The sequence below is a fragment of the Schistocerca nitens genome, chromosome 2, assembly GCF_023898315.1.
Source record: "Schistocerca nitens isolate TAMUIC-IGC-003100 chromosome 2, iqSchNite1.1, whole genome shotgun sequence".
In the NCBI taxonomy this organism is placed as follows: domain Eukaryota; kingdom Metazoa; phylum Arthropoda; class Insecta; order Orthoptera; family Acrididae; genus Schistocerca; species Schistocerca nitens.
The window spans coordinates 684,168,220-684,183,730 of record NC_064615.1 but is presented as its reverse complement, the minus strand read 5'-3'; the positions used below and the strand labels follow the sequence as shown (position 1 = coordinate 684,183,730).

The 15,511-nt window shown below is 42.9% G+C and overlaps 1 protein-coding gene across 1 annotated transcript in view; it reads right to left on the bottom strand.

The window, feature by feature from the left end:
* LOC126236824 (glutamate receptor ionotropic, kainate 2-like) overlaps positions 1–15,511 on the bottom strand; it is a 238,785-nt gene that overhangs the window by 164,331 nt on the left and 58,943 nt on the right. Inside the window, exon 4 of the mRNA XM_049946424.1 lies at positions 6,393–6,580. Within this exon, the coding sequence (XP_049802381.1) occupies positions 6,393–6,580 (188 nt within the window). The remainder of the gene's footprint in view (positions 1–6,392; positions 6,581–15,511) is intronic.

The following is a 15,511-nucleotide window of genomic DNA, read 5'->3' as shown; positions in this document are numbered from 1 at the left end:
AGTTAGGTTTAAGTAGTTCTAAGTTCTAGGGGACTGATGACCTCAGATGTTAAATCCCATAGTGCACAGAGCCATTTTTTTTGTTAAGTCCCATAGTGCTCAGAGCTGTCTGACCATTTGAACAACAGTAAACACACCACACAGGGCGGAAATTAGCAGCATGCTGCAACTTCGTCGCTTGTCTGTGGAAGTTGGTTTTGAAGCGAAGTCAGCCTTCTAACTCATCTTCAAAGTGTTCCATTTGGTTCAGGACGGGACGCTGGGTAAGCCATCCATTTCAAGCAAGTTTTTGTCCACAAACCATTCCATCACGGATGTTACTTTGTGCCAGGGTGCATTATCATGGTGATACAACCAGTGATCATCACTGAAGAGTTGTTCTACAATTGTACAATAAGGGGACCTCACCCTGACCACATCATACACCCACATACCACAACACAACCTCCTCCGTTCTTCACTGTTGGCACTACACTTGATGGCAGGTAACTTCCTCCAGGCATTCACCAAACCTAAACCCTCTCATCGGATTGCCACAGGATAAGGCGCGATTCATCACACAAAATCACTTGTTTCCGGTCCTACACTGTGCAATAGCTTCGCTCTTTACACCACCTGAAACGTCGCTTAGCAGTGACTACAGAAGTTTGTGACTTACGAGGAACCACTCGATCACTGTACTCCATTCTTTTTAACTCCACACGCGCAGTCACTGCACTACCTGGACTTCTGACTGCACATTGGAACTAACGAGTGAGTCCATCCGCTGATTTAATGCAATTTTTTACAAGCAACATCCGCAATGCGGCTCTGTCCCTGTCCATCATTCCTTGAGTTAAACCCAGTCTTTTTTTTACCTGTGGTTGTTTCTTCGCGTTTCCACTTCACAACGACATAACCAACAGTCTACTTGGGCATCTAGCTTTACAAAGTGTGAGATGTCACTAATAGATTGGTTGCCCAGTTGATATCCAATGACCAGTCCACTTTTGAAGTCAGTGAGCTTCTCTGGTCGAACCGTTCTGCTCTTACTGCTATTCTCCCAGCCTCCTTTTATTCTGGCGATACTTTCTCTCGTGACATGTAGTGGTCTGTTCCGCATTATGTAGGGGTACCCGAATAGTTTTGATCACATAGTGTATGTAGCATTGCTAACAAAATTCTCCACACGAAATTGCTAAGGGTCAGTGAGAAGGGGAACAAACAACGCAAGAGTCAAACAAATGCCGAGTATATAAATATTTTGCGACTATGTGAATGTTCCCATATGTATTGCAACCACTGTTTGTCTTCCTGTTGCTCGTACAATTCCTTCTGTCATACGTCACCTGGCGGCGTTGCTTTAACAAAATGTAATGGGATATAAATACTGTGGCTTGTAACGTGGCCAGGTATGCAGACGACTCGTCATTTGCATTTCAAAATGGGATCGACAAAGGATATCCAGAAGGAAATGATGATTGTTTATGGAGACGATCTATTTGCGTATGAGACTGTGAAAAAGTGGAATAGGTTGTTTCAGTATTGCCACATAGACTCTTTTTTTTTTTTTTTTTTTTTTTTTTTTGGAAGCACCAAGGATCTTCATAAAGTAGGTGATCTGCTTAGTGCATTATCATGCAGACAGTCGTCAGAGAGGATGATGATAGTGTAGGATCAGCGTACGAGCTTCTGCGTGATGCGCTGGACGTTACAAAAGAGTTCCTTGTTTGTTAGCGGGCATTCAGAAGGAGCATCGTACGATATCTGCTGCGGAAACGTAGAAAAACCGCAAGAAAATGAAGACGGGTTTTTCATCCAGTTAATCATAACGGAAGATTTTTGGGTTCTTTAATAAAGCCCACAAACAGAATCTACGTCTACATCTACATCACTACTATGCAGTTCATAATTAAGTGCTCCGCAGGGTGTTCATAGAACCACTTTCTCTTATTTTATTACGTTGGTCATTTCTCCCTGCACCGAGCGAGGTGGCGCAGTGGTTAGCACACTGGACTCGCATTCGGGAGGATGACGGTTCAATCCCGCGTCCGGCCATCCTGATTTAGGTTTTCCGTGATTTCCCTAAATCGCTCCAAGCGAATGCCGGGATGGTTCCTTTGAAAGGGCACGGCCGACTTCCTTCCCCGTCCTTCCCTAATCCGACGAGACCGATGACCTCGCAGTTTGGTCTCTTCCCCCCCCCCCCCCCCCAAACCACCCAACCATTTCTCCCTGCGTAGGTGGGAGTCACCAAAATGTATTCGCATTCGGTAGAGAAAGTTGGTGATTTTGTGAAATGGCCTCTCTGCACGAAAAACGCCTTTGTTTTAATGATGGTCACTCCAACGCACTTATCACATCTGCGACACTCTCTCCCCTATTTCCCGATGGTACAAAACAAGATACCTTCCCCGAACTTTTTCGACGTCTTTCTTCAATTCTATTTGGTAAGGATCCCATACCGCGCAGTAACGCTCTAGTTCAGGACGGACGCGTAACAGAGGCATTCTCTTTAGCAGATTTGTCGCATCTTCTAAGTGCTCTGCCAATAAAATGTAGTCTTTGGTTCGTCTTTGCCATGACGTTTTTTGTGTGATGATTGCAATTAAGTTATTCGTAGTTGTTATCCCTAGGCTTTAAGTAGTATTGAAAACCTTTACATTTCTATTATTTATCTTGTAACCGAAATGTAACGGATTTCTTTTCGTACTCATGCGGAGGACCCGAACTATTTATTGGTCTTGTCACCTGCCACTAGTCGCGCTGTACAGATGTCTTGTCTAAATCATTTCGTAATTTGTATTGATTTTCTTTTGACTTTACTAGACGGTAAATCACAGCATCATCGACACAATCTTAAAGGATTATTGACATTGTCTCCCAAACCTTTTATAAATATATGGAACAGCAGAGAGCGTATAACACTTCCTTGGGCAACGCCAGATATCACTTCTGGTATGATTGATGATTGTCAGTCATTTACTACAAATTGTGACCTACGTGATAGAAAATCACGAACCCAGTAGCACAACTGAGACGGTACTCCGTAGCCACGCGATTTATAGCCACTTCTGAGAAACAGTGTCAAAAGCATTATGGATATCTAGAAATATGGGTTCAACACGAAATACCATTTATATCAGCAGTCAGTACTCGTGTGAATAAGGAGCCAGAAATGGAAGCACACACCTTCCCCTCCACCAAAGAAGACGCTGGAGCAATCCTATTGTGGGAGGATTACACTGTCTGTCTTTTAGGAGTAATCGAGAGTCTTCCTCACGGACTACGCAAAAAAAGGGAACAGATCATTTTGGCACAGGATTACCAAAATCTTCTCACCGATTTGTGGCTTGATATCAAGTAGAAGTGGCGAGGAATGATTGTGAAAAGTATGACATCTGCATGACATTGCACACTCTCATACCTCTTACATAACTACGCCGGTTTTTTCACTCGGCTACAAAATCTTAACAGATCCACATTATCCGCCAAATCTGGCACCTAACGATTTCTTCCTCTTGCGAAAATTGAAGAAACCAATCAATAGGCAACATTTTGCCAGTGATGACGAGGTAGTTGCTGAGGTGGAAGACCGTTTTCCCAGCCAGTCACTTCATCCGACAGATTGTACACGATTTAAAAATGATAACAGCATAATAAAACGTTTTAATAGCTTCAACAACATCATAATTTATACAATTCGAAATCGAAGTGTGGGCTCTTTATTATCATTATTTCAGTCACCAGTACGTCTGGGAACTCAGATATGCAGATCACGCATACGACGGTCTGAATGCTGTATCTTTTAGTCGCTTCTGCTTACGTCCGGGAAGTCAGTTTCCTGTTATTTTATTCTCAGAGGAGAGCCATTGTCTCTCTGTATTGCTTTACTGATATTTCAGTGGTTTGCAGAGCGTATCCATGGACTCACGAGCCATGTAAAGTTTTTTGTTGACAGTAGGGTCTGTCAATGTACGCCTTTTCCTAGCTGTAATACTGACGCTCAAATCGCAAGCCAATCCAAATGGTCTGGTCCTGACACTAGAACTGAAAAATTATGTGTTAAACATGGTTCGTGACTTCTAGAATTCCTTGTCATTTTCGAGAATCTTAGCTTTGTTGCTACTTTAGTCACCGAAAGCTGAGAAATTTGTGAATGTTAATGCTTGTCACAGTGGTAAAACCGGTTCCCATGAGATCGTCGAAGTTAAGCGCTGTCGGCCATTGATGGATGACCATTTGGGTCTACCGAGCGCTGTTGGCAAGCAATGTAAACCCAAAACTGATTAACTATTTGACTGAGAAAAGTGGATCCGGTCTCGTAAAATGACAAAGGCTGTGAGAGCGGTGTGCTGACCAGATGCTACGTAACCGCATCCATTCTGTATTTTTTTATTTTTTTGAGGTGTTGGTGTGTGTGCAATGACCTTCAGCACCACCCCTTGGATGCCCGGTGCAACGGCTAATTCTCCCTTACTAGTTTTCTAAGGGAATAGTAGCTGTTCTTTATCTTCTTGTAGCTGTAACTTCGTGAGCAATAAATTGCTGAGCAATGCAGTCAGAGAACATCTCAGAATGTGAAACTTTCTGGCAGTTTAAAACAGTGTACCGGACCGGAACTTGAACGTGGCTGTGCTATGGCTTAGCCATATCCACACAATATCCTTTCATCCAGACGTGCTAGTAGGCAGGAGAACCTCTGTGAAGCTTGGAAGGCAGCAGATGACGTACTGGTGGAAATAAGGCTGTGAAGGTAGGTCGTAAGTCGTGCCTGGATATTTCGGCGCCGGCAATGTTCACTCATTAGACTGCCCACCCTCTGTAATAAAAAGGAGAGTGCAGTTATCATCGATGGACTCTGAGAGATGTCACGCGATTAAGAGAAAATAATGTCAATAGATCACTTGATAGAGAAACGCAAAGGATCCAGTTTCGAGTTCCGTCAAGCACACAGTTGTAATCGTCAGGAACTTTCAGGTAAGCGCACATTCTGCTGGACAGTGAAAATTACTTCTGTAATCTCAGAATTTATTCTAGGTTAGTCAATCTGAAGTAGGTGGCGGCAGGAAAGGCCACCTTCTGCAACTAACACAGCCAAATCAATAGTAACCAGGCCGACCACGCATTGCAGCGGGAATAAGGCCTCAAGAAAATGATGAATCAATGTGAAGCATGGATGGCGGTTAACGCTGAAACAGACGATTTCCTGTTATATCGGTTTTTTTACCACGCCATTTTAACCTGACTGTTAAAACATCCCAAAATAGCCGGTTTCTGAAACAGCCTATTTTCAGTCTTTTATTCCTGTTATTTCCTTTCATAAACGTGGACATCGAGCACGGATTTAAAATTAACTCTCTCTCAGTTTTAAGATACGTGAAACCAAACATCCAATTAAATAGTCAAATAAAAGAAATTTAGTTCGTCCACCGTTCGCTGCTTTTCTCGAAAAGTGATAAGTGGTTGTATACTACAAATAATCACCATTATTCTCCTATTGATTCTAACAAAAACACCTGCTCAAAAGTCATAGTTGGGGATCATACCACTTTTTGAGCATTATGAGTAGTCAGTGCTAAAGAGTGAAAAGTGAGATTAAAGAACTCTACTTTTCGCGTTAATTTGTCCCTTTTCTAAAACTGCAAGCAGATAAAGGCATATTATGTAAATACAGGCAACAGATCAACTAGTTTCTATTTCTATTGTAAACTGTAAATGAATTGTTAAGTTTTCAATTTATTGCCGTTGCCATAATTCCTTCCTCATTTTTATTTCGTAGACAGGGCAGATAAGTATTTAATATTTTAAGCAGGTGAAGCATTGCATTTCACTGCTACGTCACTTCGTAAAAATGTTTACAATCTAGGGTTGATCCCATTCAGCAGTACAACGGAAGTCCGGCGACGACAGCGATAAACTATTATACAGATCAGTTGGGGAGGGGGGGGGGGGTAAGTCTTGCACACTCCACATACACACATACCTTAAGCTACGACACACGGCAACATGGACAATTATTGTCTCAGCACTGCTGTACTAATTCTTGTGCTTTGTTTTTGTCGCTCGTTTCTATCGGTGTAATTAAAATATCATTGATTGTTTTTTCCCATTTTCTATACTAACCCAACATTTCAAACCAATGTTTTTTTAAAAAAAATTATTTACTAACGAAAAATGTTAGCATTGTTTCTACGGCTAGTTGATATTTTGGTTTATTCATCGGAAATTAATAACAAAATAAAAAGAACACATGTTATAACTAAGAGCAGACAAATACCGAAAAATACCAGTGGCTCAGAACCAAAATGCCGATATCGGTTTTTAAGACGTCGGTTTTTCACATCCCTACTTTGAAGTGTCACAATTTCGCAGCATTATTTAATGTAGTCTCAGTCGTCGGTTGCCCCCACCTGTGCAAGGAATTCGGCGTCTGGGTGCAGGTTGAACTGGTAGCGGCGCGAAGGCGGCGGCTTGGGATCCCAGTTGACGACGATCTGCGGGATCTCCAGGCGGTCGCAGACCGAGCGCACGATGTCCGTGGAGGCGCTCTGCCGAGGTCCCACCACGCCGGCCACGCCTTCCAGCGTCAGGTTGCACACTAGCGCAAAAGAACCTCACTATACTGGGCACGGCATTTACTACAACCTAGCGACAAAATACACACACCAGCCACGCAAATCATAACAAATATACAGGTTGTTTCACAATGCATGTTACACAATTCTGGATGTTGTTGAGGGATTTAGCAGATGACATTATACACAGGAACCCATGTCCAGAAATGTCATCCAACGACGCTACAGAGCTTCAAAGTTATAGGGGTCGGCGCCTGTAAATGTATGTATATGCAAAGTGATTCAATGATGATGTTACAAATTTTATAGGTTGATGGAGAAGGATAAATGTATGAACTTAAGGTAAGGGTCCTTGTACCGGAAACAAACGACTTGAAAGCTATCAGCAAAAACCGTTGTGATACCTCTGATAGTGGTATGCGTGTACTTGTACAGTTGTTGTTAGGGTTGGATGGAAGGAAACTTTCGGAGATGGTAGTATGGACAGAAACAAGAAGAACTGTCAGCTAAACATGGGCTCTAAAATGCATACCTTAACACCTATGGACACTTGTCCAGTAGAGGAGATGTGTTTCACAGTATGTATGGTAATATCGAGAAACGGGAGATAGAGTGTCACGCGCATGGCACAGAATTTGGGGTGAACATAATTAAAACAAGCGTGTTTCTCGTTGCGGCGGAATATTCTCACGAAATTTAAATCACAAATTTTCTCCTCCGAGTGCGAAAATATTTTGTTGACGCTGACCTACATAGAGAGAAACGATCATCATAATAAAATAAGGGAAATCAGACAGCTATTGACCAACCTTCTATCTTAATAGCTGTCCCTTCTTGTACCTCACTATCATCAAACCTCCCCCCTCCCCCACCACTTCACCCCCCACCCCCCAGTTTGTCCTCAGAGTTCTCTAATGAAATTCTATTATTTCCTAGCACCAATTGTCACTTTCATTTGAATCCTCTCCTCTTTCATTAACCCTTCCACTTTTTCTAATACTAAAACAGGCTTCAAAAGTGTTCAGATAACCAGTATCATTGTTAATGCTTCCATAAATATATTATTATTACCATTATTATTATTAGTGTTACTATTATTATTATTATTGCAAATTATTACTTTTTGTTAATAATGCGAATTATTATTGTTGAATTTTTTATGTAATATCTAATCGATATCATTCTCATTTCCTCCTTTATTTTATCATGGTCGTTGTTATTGTGATTGAAAATTATTACTATTGCATTTGCTGTGTAACATTTTTTATTTATTGTTCCTGGCCAGATGTAACAGAAGGCCTTAAGGCCCTAATAGCGTCAGAGTAAATGAGCAATAAATATATAAATATAGCGTTGCAATTTGTTGTTTAACCCAAGTCTTGAATTACTGTGTCTTGTGCAACATGTTTGTACAGTGAAATCTGGCTTACACATGGTTTAATACCTAACAATGAACGTGTGATATCCAAAAGTTACTTGGTGTCGTTATTTATCAAAGAATATTTAGTTCCTTCTCATATGACTCTTGGTACGACATTTTACAACATGCAGCATTGTCAGCGCCACGAACCAACGACCTGCGCTATCTACTGCGACGGAGGGACGAACGTCTATAGAAGATTCCAGGTAGGATCGTACGTAGAGACACTACATGCAAATGTGACGGACTTGCACGTTTCCAGACACAACCTCTCGTGTGCAGTCAGTCTAGCAACAATAGACACCCTAGCACATCTCACAAACGTGAGGCGTGGGTTGCAAGTTTCATCTTCCAAACTAGCAAATTTTCTCGTCTTTTCCACTATAATATTCTGAGCTGATCCTGTTCATTAAGTTAAATGTACGCAACACATTGTGTACAAATTATTGGGTGATAAGTACCGGGTGACCTATGCGAAACAGTCGTTTTCGGATTGACTAATACACTGCTGGCGATGGTGGGAGAGTGGGGGCACATGCTCATTCACTTCGAGCTGTTTTGCCGTTTCAGTAGCAATGGAACACTGGGCGGTATATGAAGCAAAATCTTCTGAGTCCTGTTCAGTTTGCTAAGCGTACACAACACACCCCTATCATCTTATTAGATCATTTCGTGTTTTCATTAAAATCGATAATAATATTCATGTGCTGACCATCATCTCAAGGTGTGAATTTTGAAACGCAGAGTGACCTACGGAAAACAAAAGTTTTTAGATTGGCTAGTACACCACTTTTAGTGGTGAGAGGGAGGCGGCGCATACGTCATTCACTTTGAGGCTATCCGCCATTTCGGAAGCAATGAAACAGCGGACGAAAGAGCATCTCGCGCTCTTGTACTATACCTTTGTCCTAAATGCTGAATCTAACACTGCAACATGGCGGATACTTCGGAACCTTTTTAACTGCACGGCTCCAAGTCATATCACGGTCCTAAGATGAGTTACATCTATCAGTAAAACATGAATCATTCTTAAGAAGAAGCCGCCAGGTTGTGATAAAGAAGCAAGGACACAAAACGTTACCATTGTGATAGAGCCAGTCATCAGGAGTCCGAGAAGGTCCGCACGTCAGTTGTCTGCAGATGTGTCTGTGAAAAATAAAAAAGGAAAAAAAGAAACGTTGCGTTTGGATCTAAACTTCCATGTGAATAAAACATTTGTCGGTCAGCAGATCAAAGATAGGGGCTTCGAACAACGAGAAGACTTCGTTGTATGTAAGTAAAGTGATCTCTCAAGACGATCGAAATACAATAGTGTTTACGAGTGATGAGGTGGATTTTCATTAAAGACCTCTACATTCCCCCATCTACGGCAGTATGGTGTGCCGTGGCTGCTGTTGCTGTAATCGGGCATTTTTTAAATTAAGAAAAAAATGAGGAAGACGTAACAGTGACAGCAAACTCAGAACGTTACATACACTTGCTGAACACATTCTTTCTGCGAGGATTGTGGACACGACAGATATACGTAATGAATGTTTATTCGCAACAGGCAAGTGCAACATCTCACACCGCAAATTTATCCCATGCAATTATGAGAACTAGTTTCTCGTTTTGGTGACGTGCTGTAGCCATCAAGATCACCTGGCTTGGTCTGCTTCTGACATTTTAATTTTGGTGAGGGGAATCTAAGATATCATGTTTATGCTATAAAACCGTAAAGTTAAATGTACTCAAAAGTTGCCATTAAAGAACAGGTGCGTTTGAATGACAAATGCCAGAGTTGTGACAAACTTTTGGCAGACAGTAAAAATTGTATTCAAGAGAATGACCACCATCTGAATAGCATAATTTTTCTTAAGTGAACATGCAAATGAAACAGACGATGTTAATCTTTATTTTATATGAAAAATATTTATTTCTTAAAAACAACATAATATTGTTCATTTGGAAACCATTCATTTTCGTAGGTCACACTGTACTTGTATCGATCATAGCTTCCAAGAGACTTACTTGCATTACATGACAGACGTCCAGGTGTTGTCAGTCCTTTTCTCGCCAACCTATCTCGACCAGGCTTGGAGTGATGCTTTCTAGCTGAGTGGGTTAACTATCTGCCACAATGTCAGTGGAAATGGAGGAATGCAAACTTTCTACTTAAGGAATCCCCACAATTATAATTCATAGAGTATGACAACTGGTAAGCGAAACAATCCTTTGTGGATGTGGTTGTGTGCATTCGACACTTGATTAGTGTTAACGTAAATACTTTCGGATATTTGTATGGCGCAGGGTTGGTGGTATGACATTTTGGAAAATGATCCATTGCGTCTCCTACTCCGTGAGTTCTGTAATTACGGAATACCGCTGCTTGTACGGGAACATATGTCCTCTAATGGATTTTGTTGCTATGTAAGTTGTCCCTTTCTGTAAAATCTGCATCGTGGTTCGTCTACGGTGCTGTCAGAAAAGTCAGCGTTGGTTTGCTGATGTGTTCAATGTTACTGACGCGGACAGTACATGATGTGTTTCCTGAGATCTAAGAAGAGCATTAGACAGAAGTCTATACTGACCCGGGCGTTGCTACAAGAGCACAATTGTAATTATTCTGCTTGTACGATCTATAATGTCTATCACTCTCCGTGATCTTGACTATATTAACAGTCGCATAAAGCGTTTTGTTTCTTTTTGAATGATTTGAAGGAGTTTCATATTACAATGGTAAATTTGTTAAATATCACTTTTTGCAGTTTTGGCGTAGATTTATCATGCGTTGAAATTACCGCACATGGGTTTACTAGTAGCTTTGTGCGATTATTCCACTCGTTTGTCCAGCTGGCGACAGTATTGTATTCTAAATACTGTTTAAGAAGATCTGAGGTTTTCCTCCGTTGTATGTATAATATTTTATTGTACTTACAATTTAGACTTGTGAAGTTGGTTTTTCGCAATCGGTTGGGAGGGGGGGGGGGCGGGGAGAAGATGGGGAGTTTCTCACATGTCTCTAAGGAAGTTTTCAAATTCGATGGTCTAACTGCCGGCACATCCGACGGTGAAATTAATAAGACCATTCGAGCTACTGTATTGTAGAAGCACAAGTTTCATGCCTTTCACTGCACAGATCTATCGTCTTGCAAGTTAGTACACGCGTGCATTAAATGATAACTTCACAATAGAAGATGAGAACACTAGACCTCACAGGACTCAGACCTTGAGCTTGGAGGAATGGCTTTAACAGCGACCAATTCAGTACTCGGGACGGATGATTCGAATATTGATACACACTCGGGAAGCATTTTGCTATTTGCAGTGCTCCTCTCCAGATCATTATGAGAGCAGATCTACATGATTGTCATTCCTTTCCTGTGGATCTCACAGAAAGAATGACGCAACTGATATAATTATATATGCTTCCACGGCCGATGTCACATTCATTAAAATCCTTGTGGCTGTATTGCTGGTTTACCAACGGTGTTTCTCGAAGTGTTGATTAATTTGGCTGAGGAGGGAGCGGGCATTGGAAGCTTCTGTGTAGTGAAGTCATATGGCCACAGACGCGTCTTCTAAGATTTCAGTGGCCGTATGATGTCTCTCGTAGACGATAGAAAAGAAGGAGCGGTGTACGGAAAACTATTCGTGAATTACGTGACACGCTGGTAATTGGTAACCTACTGTGATTCAAGAACATTCATGTGGTAGCAGTGTACAGAATCTTCCCGGTGTAACTACCGCATCAAACTGTGTTAAAACTCGAGCTTTCTGAGATAAGCACCATCTTCTTCTTCAGGAGATGATTGTCTTTTAGCGCCGAAATCTGCCTCCTTTAAAGTAGCAATTAAGTTTGTCATTAGTCGTTACCTATAGAGCGCGATTCGCATGCGCAAATGCGAGAAATAGGGCCACGGTTGAGGGCGGAAGGGGAACGGTGACCACCCCCAACATCACCCTGTCACCTTAAGAATTGCGTTTATAGCTTTTATTTCTTTGAATACGCTACGTCTCAAGAGATAGTCTCCAGGTACCTCTGAGGCTTATCTCCGTTCCAGTAAGTGTGCTCCCTGCCGCCGTTGGATAAGCAGCTGCAGCAGCAAGTCGTATACTCCTAGCTCACTCATTTGTTACATAGTTTAATTCTTAATTTCTTTGCGTGTTTTTGGTACTTGCATTGTTTAATTCATAAATTTCGAGCGTATTATAGTATTTGAGAGTTGTAGGATCGCGTTTTAGTACCTGAATAGTGTAAATTCGCGTAGTCGTCTGTCTTCTGTTTTTGTTTTGAACGGCCAGTGTCGGTTGGTCACAGTCAGTGTGCTCCCTGCCGCCGTTGGATAAGCAGCTGCAGCAGCAAGTCGTATACTCCTAGCTCACTCATTTGTTACATAGTTTAATTCTTAATTTCTTTGCGTGTTTTTGGTACTTGCATTGTTTGATACATAAATTTCGGGCGCATTATAGTATTTGAGAGTTGTAGCATCGCGTTTTAGTACCTGAATAGTGTAAAATCGCGTAGTCTCCTTCCGCTGTCGAGCAGTGTGTCAGCAGTGCGCAAGTAGCAGTATTACTGCATTTACTAGGCAATCTTGTATTTTAATAACCGTTTAAATTTTGTCGATTTGTTTGCGCTCTCTGTAGATTAGTTCAGACGTTCTTTGCAAAACAGTTTTTAGCATGGATAGGGACTGCAACTGCTGTGTTCGGATGCAGGCTGAGTTGGCATCCCTTCGCTCCCAGCTTCAGGCAGTGTTGGCTTCGGTCACACAGCTTGAGGCTGTTGCCAATGGGCATCACTGTGGGGGTCCGGATGGGGGTTTGTCGGGGACGGCCAGCTCGTCCCACGCATCCCCCGATCGGACTACGACTGTGGTTGCCCGGGATACTGCCCGCATTGAGGCTGATCCCTCACCTGTGGTAGAGTGGGAGGTCGCCTCAAGGTGTGGCAGGGGGCGAAAGACATTCCGGAGGGCTGAACGGAAGGCCTCTCCAGTTTGTCTGACGAACCAGTTTCAGGCTCTGTCTCAGGCTGATACTGATCTTCGGCCTGACATGGCTGCTTGTCCTGTTCCAGAGGTTGCCCCTCAGTCTGCAAGATCCGGGCGGTCGCAGAGGGTGGGCTTACTGGTAGTTGGGAGCTCCAACGTCAGGCGCGTAATGGGGCCCCTTAGGGAAATGGCAGCAAGAGAGGGGAAGAAAACCAATGTGCACTCCGTGTGCATACCGGGGGGAGTCATTCCAGATGTGGAAAGGGTCCTTCCGGATGCCATGAAGGGTACAGGGTGCACCCATCTGCAGGTGGTCGGCACCAATGATGTGTGTCGCTATGGATCGGAGGAAATCCTCTCTGGCTTCCGGCGGCTATCTGATTTGGTGAAGACTGCCAGTCTCGCTAGCGGGATGAAAGCAGAGCTCACCATCTGCAGCATTGTCGACAGGACTGACTGCGGACCTTTGGTACAGAGCCGAGTGGAGGGTCTGAATCAGAGGCTGAGACGGTTCTGCGACCATGTGGGCTGCAGATTCCTCGACTTGCGCCATAGGGTGGTGGGGTTTCGGGTTCCGCTGGATAGGTCAGGAGTCCACTACACGCAACAAGCGGCTAAACGGGTAGCAGGGGTTGTGTGGCGTGGGCTGGGCGGTTTTTTAGGTTAGATGGCCTTGGGCAAGTACAGAAAGGGCAACAGCCTCAACGGGTGCGGGGCAAAGTCAGGACATGCGCGGACCAAGCAGCAATCGGTATTGTAATTGTCAACTGTCGAAGCTGCGTGGGTAAAGTACCGGAACTTCAAGCGCTGATAGAAAGCACCGAAGCTGAAATCGTTATAGGTACAGAAAGCTGGCTTAAGCCAGAGATAAATTCTGCCGAAATTTTTACAAACGTACAGACGGTGTTTAGGAAGGATAGATTGCATGCAACCTGTGGTGGAGTGTTCGTCGCTGTTAGTAGTAGTTTATCCTGTAGTGAAGTAGAAGTGGATAGTTCCTGTGAATTATTATGGGTGGAGGTTACACTCAACAACCGAGCTAGGTTAATAATTGGCTCCTTTTACCGACCTCCCGACTCAGCAGCATTAGTGGCAGAACAACTGAGAGAAAATTTGGAACACATTTCACATAAATTTTCTCAGCATGTTATAGTCTTAGGTGGAGGTTTCAATTCACCAGATATAGACTGGGACACTCAGACGTTTAGGACGGGTGGTAGGGACAGAGCATCGAGTGACATACTGAGTGCACTATCCGAAAATTACCTCGAGCAATTAAACAGAGAACCGACTCGTGGAGATAACATCTTGGACCTACTAATAACAAACAGACCCGAACTTTTCGACTCTGTATGTGCAGAACAGGGAATCAGTGATCATAAGGCCGTTGCAGCATCCCTGAATATGGAAGTTAATAGGAATATAAAAAAAGGGAGGAAGGTTTATCTGTTTAGCAAGAGTAATAGAAGGCTGATTTCAGACTACCTAACAGATCAAAACGAAAATTTCTGTTCCGACACTGACAATGTTGATTGTTTATGGAAAAAGTTCAAGGCAATCGTAAAATGCGTTTTAGACAGGTACGTGCCGAGTAAAACTGTGAGGGACGGGAAAAACCCACCGTGGTACAACAACAAAGTTAGGAAACTACTGCGAAAGCAAAGAGAGCTTCACTCCAAGTTTAAACGCAGCCAAAACCACTCAGACAAACAGAAGCTAAACAATGTCAAAGTTAGCGTAATGAGGGCTATGCGTGAAGCGTTCAATGAATTCGAAAGTAAAATTCTATGAACCGACTTGACAGAAAATCCTAGGAAGTTCTGGTCTTACGTTAAATCAGTAAGTGGCTCGAAACAGCATATCCAGACACTCCGGGATGATGATGGCATTGAAACAGAGGATGACACGCGTAAAGCTGAAATACTAAACACCTTTTTCCAAAGCTGTTTCACAGTGGAAGACCGCACTGCAGTTCCTTCTCTAAATCCTCGCACAAACGCAAAAATGGCTGACATCGAAATAAGTGTCCAAGGAATAGAAAAGCAACTGGAATCACTCAACGGAGGAAAGTCCACTGGACCTGACGGGATACCAATTCGATTCTACACAGAGTACGCGAAAGAACTTGCCCCCCTTCTAACAGCCGTGTACCGCAAGTCTCTAGAGGAACGGAAGGTTCCAAACGATTGGAAAAGAGCACAGGTAGTCCCAGTCTTCAAGAAGGGTCGTCGAGCAGATGCGCAAAACTATAGACCTATATCTCTGACGTCGATCTGTTGTAGAATTTTAGAACATGTTTTTTGCTCGAGTATCATGTCGTTTTTGGAAACCCAGAATCTACTCTGTAGGAATCAACATGGATTCCGGAAACAGCGATCGTGTGAAACCCAACTCGCTTTATTTGTTCATGAGACCCAGAAAATATTAGATACAGGCTCCCAGGTAGATGCTATTTTTCTTGACTTCCGGAAGGCATTCGATACAGTTCCGCACTGTCGCCTGATAAACAAAGTAAGAGCCTACGGAATATCAGACCAGCTGTGTGGCTGGATTGAAGA